The sequence below is a fragment of the Erpetoichthys calabaricus genome, chromosome 8 (assembly GCF_900747795.2).
Source record: "Erpetoichthys calabaricus chromosome 8, fErpCal1.3, whole genome shotgun sequence".
In the NCBI taxonomy this organism is placed as follows: Eukaryota; Metazoa; Chordata; class Cladistia; order Polypteriformes; family Polypteridae; genus Erpetoichthys; species Erpetoichthys calabaricus.
Window position 1 is genome coordinate 71,890,395 of NC_041401.2, and position 12,160 is coordinate 71,902,554.

The window sequence follows — 12,160 nt, forward strand, 5'->3', positions numbered from 1 at the left end:
CTCTTCAGTGCAGAAATTATTCATTTAAAATCTCAGCAGCCCATCTGAGGATAAATACTTACTGTAAGTACAATGTTTCAACAGTAGCTTTTACTTTTCATTCCTCATCTTAAAGTGGCATGTTGTCTTTATAAAATATGGTCATGTTTTAAGCTATCATGACACTACAGGGTTGCCAGTTAAAGTTTGTTGTAGATTTACGGTATATTGAGTGTTAATGCTAAAATATCTTTCTACTACATTCAGAACTTACATTTACTATATTTCATGGTCCCAAGTTAAATTCTCAAGTTATCAACTTTGTCTGTATAACACACAACCTAAAATTTATAGTAAATTTTGTATTTTTTTTTGTTTGTTTTTTTACCACTGCAGCTTTATTTGTTTTATCTTTACATTGCTCATGCAACTCCCATTAAAACATCAGGGACGTACTTATTGTACATGACATGTGCTTTTAACAAAAAGAAGAAAAGACGCTGCTCACATGCAAAGAATGAATGTATTTTGAATTTGAAGCTGTATTTATCTCTGTTACTAATTTCTTGTGTGTCAAAGCAGTTATAATTTTAATGTTTATTCAGGGAAACTATTTAAAGTGAAAACTCCTTTTGCTTTTATGTATTCATTAATTGTTAATAAAATATTTTTTATTTCATTTGTTGTTTATTATCAGTTATTAAATAATAATCAGTAAAGTTCAATTTTCTTTCCTTTTTTAATGACACTGATTAGCACTATATAAAACAGCAATAATCATCATAATCATTAAGCAATTTTTTTTTTAATTTGTATAATTAACCACAAAGAAATGTAATTGTAAACACTAAAATATAAAGGAATTTGTCAGCTCACTATCAAAAACACTTAAAGTTATTATCATCACTACTTAATCACCTCAATGTTTTGCGCTATTTTAACAATCCTAGAATGTCTACTTTTTACAATGTTTAATATGCTTTTTTTCTCTTATTTGCTTTTGTGAGTAATAAATACTTGAATGTGACTAACACACCCAAAAGGTAATACTTATCCATTAATCCATTCATTCATAGATTTATCCATCTATTTTTCTATCTAGTTTATCCAGGATAGGGTGGCTGAAGCCTATCCCAGAAAACAGTGGGAGCAAGGCAGGAACAATCACTAGACAGTGCACTAGTCCATCACAGAGTAAATAGATAATATATTTTATATAATTAGTGAACTTACACTGCACACTGTACAGACCTTTAAAAACTTATGAATTCATTACAATACAGATATAGCTTAAATAAAAATGGAAAAATAACTGCTTTTCATATGTTACAAGATTACAATATTGTAAAAGAAGAAATAATTAACCACTGTGAAACACCAGCGCACATACAGCTGTCCTAACCCCAACATAGACAGGCAGGACACAAATTGCCACACAGCACACCTTTACTTAAAGACAAGAACACAATGTCCACAAGACAAAGCACAGTCTTTTCCTTTTCCTTCTCTCTTTTCTCCGCTTCCACTCCTCTCCCAGCAAGCTTTGTCCACTTCCTCCCGACTCTGGCTCCTCGAATGGAGTGAGGCAGCTCCTTTTATTCTACTCCTGGGAGTACTCCAGGTGGCTCATCAGTATTACCTGGAATCACTCCCAGGTGTGGTGGAACTCCACTGTAAGGCTCTGCAGCTCCCCCTGGAGGCCACCATGGGTCCCAACAGAGCTGTGCCAAACTCTTAAGTCCCGGAGTGCCCTGCGGGAATCCGTGCTGCCACAGACGCCCAGGAGGGCTGCCCTCTAGCGTCTCAGGGGAGATAGTGCCTCGGAGATGCTCTCTCCCCTGGTCCTTCCATCCAGCAGGCATCCTGCCCGGAAAATGGCCAAGGAAGACCGTCACACCACGTAATTCAATTTTTAACCAAATACAAATTTATTTCACTTCATCAATAATTTCCTGTCACTTATGTAAAAAATAGGGTGAAAAAAATGAAATAAACTTTTGTGAATGTTATCCTGTTTCAGCTGAATGTGTAACTGTCTGAAAAAAAAGATTCTTTTATGATAGAAAATAAAGAAAGAAAAAAGAAATGTGCTACTTGCATAAGCATTAATTCCTTGTGTTATGGAAGCTCTTAGTTTAGACAGATGAAAAACAACAGACTAATGAGGGCACACCAGTATATCTCCATCAGGGAAACATTAAAAAATGCCACGCTTTCTTTAATTAAAAAAAACAAAAACTACAGGATCAATTTGAATCTGAAGGACAGCAGTGAAAATATAAACTATAAAAGAATGCCACAAAGAAATGAAGATAAAATAATGCAAATGCATAAATTAGGAGAAGGGTACAAAACAAGTAGTATTTGGTTGTCCCAGTGGGCACAGTTGGTTACAATTATCAGGAAGTGGTAGCTACATCAAACCGCTTAGGTTTGTTGATACTTTTTTTACAACATATACACACACACATATACATTATATGGCCAAAAGTATGAGGAAAACCTTCCAAATTATTGAGTTCAGGTGTTTCAACTGCACACATTGTTAACAGGTACATAAAATTAAACAATTAGCCATGCAATTTCCGATGACAAACACTAGAAGTAGAATGGCTCATACTACACACAAGCCTAAGATCATTACACGTAATGCCAAGCACTGACTGGAGGGTTGTAAAGCACACCACCATTTGACTCTGGAGCTATGATCTCTGGAGTGATGAACCACTTCATTGAAAGCTAAATTCTAAACTACATAGTATCTACTGTGAAGTTAAGTGGAGGAGGGATCATCATCTGGGGCTGGTTTTCAGGGTTTGGGTAGGCTCATTGTTTTCAGTGAATGATACTGTTAACACTACAGTAGATAAAGACTTTGCTTCCAACTTTGTGGCAAGAGTTTGGGGAAGGCTTTTTATCTGTTCCAACATTATTACCCGACCAGGACACCCTTGTGATGGAAGCATGGGGGAGACAACATGCACAGGGCATTGTCTTCCCACAGGCTGCTAGATGGCAGGCCCCCAGGGCTGCACCAGTGACATGTTTTCCCAAAGAGCATCATGGGACTTGGAGTTTGTCAGCTTAGCCCTGTCAGGTTCCATGGGTGCCACCAGAGGGTGATGTGGGGACTGAGAAGTCCCATTTTATCGGGCTCTCACCTCACCTGGAAGTGCTTCTGAACTACAGCTTCTGAACACTGTAAGTCCTTCTGGGTTGGACATAAAAGGAGCTGCCTGTCACTGTTCTGGGAGCTAGTGTTGGGAGGAAGGAGGACGAAACTTATGAGGTGGAATGGAGGCAGTGAAGTAGGAAAGGACAGAGAGAAAAAAGAAGACAAAAGTATTGCTGTGTGCTTGTTATTGTGCATAACTGTACTTGTGGCTGTGGTGGGAAACACTTATTGAATGAGTTTCCCAGGAATAAAGTCTCTTGTGCTTTTACTCTTGTGTCCGAGCCTGCTTGTGCTGGGTGTTTGGGGAGCTAGTGCGCCCTCTTGGTGGCTACTGCATACACAGAAGAATTATTTAATTTGTATTTTTAAACTGTGGAGCAGAGGGGTAAATAAAGGGAAAATGTGCCTTTGTCCCAAATATTATTGAGGGCACTGTATATGATATATTATACACACACACACACAAAGTATCAATTAATGTTACATGGAATGTTGTAAAAATGTTGTATGAGGAGTTTTAAGTAGCCTTTATAAGACTTACTGTGTTAGTGTTGAAATTCAAAGAATTTTGACTTGCACTGTAAAAGCCTTCATTTGCATTGTTAATACGATAAAAAATGAACTGCTTAGTTTTTTTTTCTATGTATTTTTGCCATTTCTAATCTGATACAAAGCTAGGCTTTACTTTATAAAGTGATCTGTGTTATTGCTTAATATAAAAGTTGCTAAATAAAAAACAGACACCATTGCAGCAACCAAAAAGCATAAACAGTAAGTTACATAGGTATTCTAACAAATAGTTAGAACATAAGAAATAAGAATACATAGCACACTGCTAGCCTGGGTAACATAATATACATTATGCTATTACAGAGAAAATATCTATTCAAAGGAATGTGTGCTTTCCAACAACATGTTATCTAAATTTTCAGCCACAGTTGGTTACGTGACTGTCATTAATGTTATTTTAATTATCCCCAAGAGGAAATTCGGACTTTACTTTAAAGCTTGAGAGAAAGAGAAATATATAAATAATACAAAAAAAAACAACCCCCTAAACACACATAACTTTGTGATGTGGATACTGGAGAATTGATGTAATCAATAAGGGCTATAGGTGGCATATAGATGGTCAGACCTGTGGAGATGTTCATTTGAAGGCATTAACATTTGAATAAAGCAAGTCCAGCTTGTTGTGTCTTCATGATAATTCTTAAAATAACCTAGGTTAAGCTAACCTTTGAATATACTTTACATATTAAAATTACAAATAGGCACAGTAGTTAATAAAACAATTCAAAAACCTTCTAGGGCTGCTTACCAGTTTTTGGAAGAGGTGTCCTACAGTAGCTTTGTTATCCCATTGCTGAATGATAGGAAGTAGGCTATCATAGAATTCCTTGTGTATTTCAAAAATATCTTGGATCTTGTAAAAAATAGTCTCTATCTGTTGATTTGTTAGAACAGGCTGAGAAGTAGTGGCAGTAGCCTTCAAGGGCTTCATTGGCTGGGAAAAGGGAAAAACACAAGCATATAGAGTTAGGATTATGAAACAGACTATCATATTTGTCAGAATACAAATAGTAAACTTGGGTTGAACAAAGAAAGCCAGAATTGGGATTTCTTCTATAAACCTTTGCTGCTTTACTGTTCATTGCAGGCATATACATACTGGGGGGCAAGTCTATCCCATAGAGGTCAGGTACATATCTTTAATCACTCTGAACAGCAGACCTGCACAGAGTGAATATGAATCAAGCCCCCAGGAAGTGCCCAAGCTATATAGGGTTCAGGCCTATATCTTTGATATTGTTTCAGATTTTGTAAAACCTTTACAATGCATGATATTTATAAATTCTTGAATTAATAAATTCTTTACAATTTACCTGTTTGGCACAGGTTTTGAACTGCAAGAATTGGAAGCCACAGTACATTAGAACTTAAAAAAGATAAAAGTGGAAAAATCATAAACGTCTGAATTTAGAGACTGCTTTGCAAAAATGTATTTATGTTTTGTTACATGTGGAACACACTTAAGGTAGGAGTGCCTTGCAGTAACGTTTTCCCTGTTGGCACATAGTAATCTCTTTACAACCTTAACTGACACATAGATTGTTCCAGACTAGGGTCCCCTTTAATATTTTATCAGTTATAACAACTGGTGCTGAAAGTCAAAGTAAGCAACATTACATGCTTCAAGGATGGAAGCACCAATACAAAGTGCTATTACATTGATATCCATGAAATTCTGTGCTGTGTTAAAACTTACATTTTTATACATTCGTCTAATTTCTGAACCTGAATAAACTAATACTAGGGGGCTCCGCCCCCTGCTCGCCAACCCCTGGTGTTGTGAAATTACAAAGAGCGTGATGTATGAATGAGATATAGCATAGTGTGAAGGTGTAGATGACGCATATAGGAAGCAAATAAAGTTGTCCATGTCCAAAAACGGGCTCAGAGAGGTAGATGCTAACTTTGTCTATGGTTTGTCCTTGTGATTTGTTGATGGTCATGGCCAAGGCAGGTTTAATGGGGAACTGTCGCCGTTTAAGTGTAAAAGGTAATTCCAGGGCAGAACTTGTAAGGTGAATTCTAGGAATTAGAACAGTATTGTTAGCATGTGATCGTGTAGGAAGTTTTGCTTCAATAACATTGTGTGGCATGGTGTTGACGACTAAACGTGCATAAACCTTGTTTAGTGTTAAGGTTTCTTAATAGCATGATTATTGTTCCGTTTTTAAGGCTAAGATTGTGTTGTGGTAATCCGTCTGGGTTAATAGTGTTCAAATATTCTAAGGGGAAATTAAGATGGTCATTGTCGTCATCAGAGTCAACTCTGTCAGAGGTTAGAAAGAGCTGTGCCATTCCAGGAAGTAATGAAATGATGTGGTTATTAATGTGATCAACATTAATATTTTTTGGACATAATATAGTTCGTTGTGTTAAAAGGGGTATTTGGTGTAATGAGATTGCTGTTCCAAATATCTCCGTAACTGTTTTGAAAGCAATGCCAATTGTCTGCGTATTTTAAGGTGGACTGAAGAATAGGCGAGCGCATGGCATGTGGAACAATAGCTAAGCACTGTGTAAAATCTCCTCCTAATAAAAGTACCTTTCCTCCAAAGGGAATATTATTATTCATTAACGTTTGTAGAAGTTTATCAATGGTGTTGAGTAAGTGACTGGATGCCATTAGATGCAAAAGCAAATGAACTATTGTAGGATCTAATGCAGTTCATAAAGTATTTACTTTCAGGTACATCGTTAGTTAGACTAAGTGGCGCAAGCGTTTAGCAGGTGTCTGGCGTTGATGTCCGTGACGTGTATCTTTCGCTTGTGCCGTTTGAGAGGCGCGTCGTTGTACGTCCAGTATTTGGGACGTGCTATTTTGGAGCTGTAATCGATTCGCCTGTGCTGTGCGAGAAGTTCGTTGCAGTTTACGTCGTGCATTGTTTGTATTGAGTCTTGTCCGTTTTCGTATGCCGGTTAGTCGAGCTTTCTCTTTTTGGAGCCTTGCCTGCTTGTTTTCCGGCATTTCAGATGCGCGTTGTAGATGTCTGCGTTTATTTATTTTGTCCCTTCGCTGCCGTTTTTGTATCTCTGAGACTCTAGGTCTTTCGTTTTGAACCCGTGCCTGTTTCGATGTAGCACTTTGAGATGCACGCTGCATGCGTCTACGTTTATTGTGTCTGTCCATTTGCGCTCGTCTCTGTAACTGGGTTAGTTGAGCTTTGCGTTTTTGGAGCCGAGACATTTTTTCTTCCGGAGTTTCAGAAGCGCGTTGTAGCCGGCGACGTGTATTGTTTTTTTTCATGCGGGTTCGTGTGTTTGGTCCCGTTATCCGAGCTGTATCGTTTTGTACCCGTGATTGTGAATTCATGACTTGTTTGTTCTTCAGCGTGAGAAATATGGATAAGTAATAAGGAGGATCGCACTCACTGTTAATATGGAGCCTTTTCTGCGGTTGAACGGTTAATAGTGCTTCATTGTAATGAGATCCACCTATGCTGCATAGTGTGAAGGTGTTGAGATGACGTATGTTTAATACGGACGGTTCCTTCAGAAATGGGGCTTTGTGTGTCATTTCTTATTGATGTTAGTGTGGTCGTGGGTCTGAATCGTCGTTTTTGTGAACGTTTCGTGTGCTATGTCCGTAGTTTGTCCCGTTTCGTGTCCAATGGGCTTTGTGCGGCGCTCCCGGCTTCTTTTTTTTTGTGTGCTAGGGGCTTGTTGAATCCTCCTCTTTGTGTGCGTCCCGTTTCGTGGGCAATGGGATTCGTGCGGCGCTGTGTGCATCGCCGGCGTCTGAGGAGGGGGGGGGGTGTTGCTTGGAGGGGGGGGGGGATTTGTGGGGCGCGAGCGGCTTCTTTTTTTTGTGTGCTAGGGGCTTCTTGAATCCTCCTCTTTGTGTGTGTCCCGTCCGTTGCTTGGAGGGGGGGGGTGGCTTGGAGGGGGGGGGGGGATTTGTGGGGCGCGAGCGGCTTCTTTTTTTTTGTGTGCTAGGGGCTTGTGGAATCCTCCTCTTTGTGTGTGTCCCGTTTCGTGTGCAATGGGTTTCGTGCGGCGCTGTGTGCGTCGCAGGCGTCTGACTCCTTTTTTCTGTGGTCGCGGTGCCTCATTTCTTGGGGCGCCTGCGCAGTACGTCTTTTGCGTCCACGGCCAATGGCCGGATGTCCCTGCGTCCATCCGGTTTACCATTCTCGGTTAGTAATGTGGATTATGATCACAGGGGTTTATTGGAGCAGATCTGGCTACAAGACAAGAATTAACCTTGGACAAGGTATTAAGTAAAGATTTTACGTTTCTAGATTGATTTCATCCAGAAGCAGAAAAAAATTTCAGTAAAAATGATGTGAGCTAATTGTAGCTCCATCTGGAACTATTTCATGCAAAATGGTGACAAAGTTTGCTGCTAATAGTGTAATATTCTACACTGAAAAGGAGAAAATCTATAATCCAATACCACATACAAAATACGTATGAGACTGCCGAGGCCAGCCTGCAGCAACTGTTTTATCGACAGCATTACAAAGGAAATCACTCTGTGTATGACACTGTTGCTAGTCAGCATGCTTATGGCAAAGGTTTTTGACAGTCAATCAATTATCTTGAGCTGGGGTACCATATTCTGCCTAAAAATACTGTCACCATCATATAGAAAAACATTTTATTTAGATGATCAAGGGTTGGAAACTCAGATAACCACAGCCAGTAGATGCTAACAACTTAGGATTATATCATTGTAATGTGTCACTACACTGAAAGATAGATAGACTGCACTACAGGCACAACATTTTCCAGTCAGATGAACAGCTGACAGCCTCTAGAAGCTAAAAGCTACCATGGTGGTACCTAATTCACCCAGGCAAATGAACTGGGCCTAGGTAGCATATATTGTTTGTACAATGCAAGTCACAGTCAAAGACTGAATTAACATGCATCTTAAACATGGCAAAAGGTTATCCGTATATCCCCAGAACGCTGATCTCAACTTCTGGTTTAAAAGTTACCAGGCTGAGTATGAGACTGACTAACAAGTACAATATGTTAATATGCCACTATTCCGAAAAATAACTTTGGCATTTTTCAAGTCATAGTTATTTGTTCATAAACATGGCATATACAGTGGCATGCAAAAGTCTGGGAAACCCTTACTTAAAATGTCTGTTACTGTGAACAGTTAAATGAGCAGAAGATGAACTCATCACCAAAAGGCATAAACTTAAAGATGACACATTTCTTTTCTGTTTAATACTGGGAGTAGAAAACAAATATTGATATGTTTTCAGAATGTCCATTATAATCTAATGGTCTAATTATTAAAAACACCAGAAGTATACTGCTTAATACTACAATTCTCAAAACATCCATCCATTATCCAACCCGCTATATCCTAACTACAGGGTCACGGGGGTCTGTTGGAGCCAATCCCAGTCAACACAGGGCACAAGGCAGGAAACAAACCCCAGGAAGGGCACAGCCCACCGCAGGGCGTGCGCATACACACATCAAGCACGCACTAGGGACAATTTAGAATCACCTAACAAGCATGTCTTTGGACTGTGGGAAGAAACCGGAGTACCCGGAGGAAACCCATGCAGACACGGTGAGAACATACAAACTCCACGCAGGGAGGACCCGGGAAGCAAACCTGGGTCTCCTAACTGCGAAGCAGCAGTGCTACCCACTGCACCACCGTGCCACCCAATTCTCAAAACAGATACAGTGATATCGTTAAAATCTGTATGCACCCCAATTTTTGTAAATATGCTGTAACTGCCCTGTCTGGATTCTGTGAAATGTATTCATTTGCTACATATGATCACTATTTTGTATTACATGGGGGCTTCTTATAAGCTTCCTTTTCTGCCCCGAGTTGGTGGGTCTCCTGTTTCACTGTAGCATTACCTACAAATGATGCTGTAAAAGGAATGTAGTCCAGCAGTGAGTGACTAAACTCTACTTGCCTGTATTAAGGTAATGAATTTGAAATGTTCTGTTAATACTTATAACTTTGTTCAGTAGTGCTGTTCGACTGAAAGACTCTTATCTCCATATTAAGGTAATGTATTTGTTCCAAGGTGATAAGATATGACTTTTCCCAATTTGTAAGTAGTGAAAAGTCAAGCAAAATTACACCTTTTATTGGCTAACTAAAAAGATTACAATATGCAAGCTTTTGAGTCAACTCAGTCCCCTTGGGCAGGCAAGATGTAATCCTACATAGTCACCTTCGTTTGCGATGCAATTTTCCCAGCGTTGTGCCAACTTTTAAATGCCCAATTACTACTCCTCCTACAGTCACCATTTCCAATGAAAATATAAAAGTGCAGAAACTTTTTGAATATCCCTCATATATAGGTGGCGCAGTGGTAGTGCTGCTGCTTTGCAGTAAGGAGACTGTGGAAGACTGTGGGTTTGCTTCCCGGTTCCTCCCTGTGTGGATAGCGCTTTGAGTACTGAGAAAAGCGCTATATAAATGTAACGAATTATTATTATTATTATATAGAGGAAAAGGAGCAGGTAAAGGTGCAAGACAATTACCGCTCAAAAAACATCTATAGGTTGTCACGCATGCCAGAGGGTCACTTTCCCGGCTTATCAAACTTAGGCACTACCACCCCAGGGGTCGTGGCCACTAACCACCTTAACTCCTTTTCAATGACGGCGACTAATGCCAACCCTTCCGGTCTAGAAGCTATAAAAACAGTGTGCTCCCAGGAGGAGGTAACTAATATGAGAGATTAGCAACTCACAAGATGGAGCTCCAAACCACAAATGTGACTGCTATATATAAGCATCTTTATATAGCCAACAGCTAGATATATTTCTGTTATTTTCTACGCCATGTAGTTCTTTTGGGGCGGCACGGTGGCCCAGTGGTAGCGTTGTTACCTCGCAGTTAGGAGACCCGGATTCGCTTCCCGGGTCGTCCCTGCGTGGAGTTTTTGTATGTGCTCTGGTTTCCTCCCACAGTCCAAAGACATGTAGGTTAGGTGCACTGCCAATTCTAAATTGTCCCTTGTGTGTGCTTGGTATATGGGTGTGTGTGTGTGCGTGCCCTGCGGTGGGCTGGCGCCCTGCCTGGGGTTTGTTTCCTGCCTTGCGCCCTGTGTTGGCTGGGATTGGCTCCAGTAGACCCCTGAGACCCTGTATTTAGGATATAGCGGGTCGGGTAATGGACAGATGTAGTTCTTTTTGTTCTATTTTTGAGTAGGTAGCCCAGTTGGCACCCCAGCATTTCATCTGAATGTATGCATAGAACGTATGGACAAGTGACGTTGTTAAATTGTCCCTAGTGAGTGTGTGTTGGGAGGTGTGTGGTGTGTTTACCCTGTGATGGACTGGAACCATGTTCAGGTGTTGATCCTGCGTTGAGTTCAATGCTTGCTAGGATAGGCTTCAGCTGTCCCATGACTCTACCCAGGATAAGCAGGTTAGGAAAACAAGTAGATGGATGGATGGATGGATATCCTGACAGCTGAGTGAAGAAAGTGGGAAACTAATGATTCATCAAGTTAATACAAATAAAAATGACTTTAACCTGAAATGGGAGGTGGGGATTGCTATCGACCTTGCAGTACATGTTTGCATACATGTTTTATTTGAATAACCTTCACCAAAGCAAATTTCATGCAACTAGTGTTGTTATGGAAATAAAGTAAATAAAAAAAGGCAATGTGATGTGGAAAATAAAAAACAGGAGCTTTAACACAGTGGCTACTTAAGTAGGCACCTTAATAGTCTTTTATTAGATTTACTGAAAAATAAAGCCTAGGGTTAATTCAACAAAACAGTCAGCATTTTTATACTGTATTTGATAGTATGACAGAGTTACTTACATGTGCTATCAGCATATGTTCATGCTTCAGGAAACTGCTGACAATAACAAAAATTGGTGGATGCTTAATCTTCTCTGATGAGATCTTTCAAGGCCGCTGAATATGCACCACCGTAGTGATGTTTCTATGCACTCTAATGCAATCCTTTCTGGTGCTGTTTTTATTTTTACGTTATTACATTTATATATGTTGTAAGGAGAGTAAGCTGCAGTTAAGCATAATCTAATTTGTAACAGCAAAACCAAATTTCTCTTCTTGCAATATCAGGTTTCTAAAACACTAATATTAACAAAATACTGTAATTCTAATGTAACCCCAGAGCAGAGATACATGTAAGTACTGTATAATGTTGGGGACAATGTTATGGCTGGCATTTTAGAAATTTTTCACTGAATCACAATACCTGAATAAAATGATAGCTGAGTAGTACAGCAAACATACTAGAAAAAAACAAGAAAAATTATTTAATTCATTTTCAGAATTTGCTTATTCCATTGCTAGCTCCAAACGGACAATGGCTTATCCAGCAGCAAGGAGCACAATGCTGAACCAAAATTCATCAGCTTCAGTGCAAGGCAGGACATGTTTACATCCAACACATTTATTCACAATTATGCAAATTCAGAATCACCTGTCCTACTTTAGTAAAGTCTCACTTAAA

At 39.6% G+C, this 12,160-nt stretch overlaps 1 protein-coding gene across 3 annotated transcripts in view; it reads right to left on the reverse strand.

Moving 5' to 3' along the window:
- Positions 1–12,160, reverse strand: part of abr (ABR activator of RhoGEF and GTPase) — a 374,781-nt gene that overhangs the window by 167,511 nt on the left and 195,110 nt on the right. For all 3 annotated transcript variants that reach the window (XM_028806775.2, XM_028806776.2, XM_028806777.2), the window contains one exon: positions 4,476–4,661. In XM_028806775.2, the coding sequence (XP_028662608.1) occupies positions 4,476–4,661 (186 nt within the window). The remainder of the gene's footprint in view (positions 1–4,475; positions 4,662–12,160) is intronic.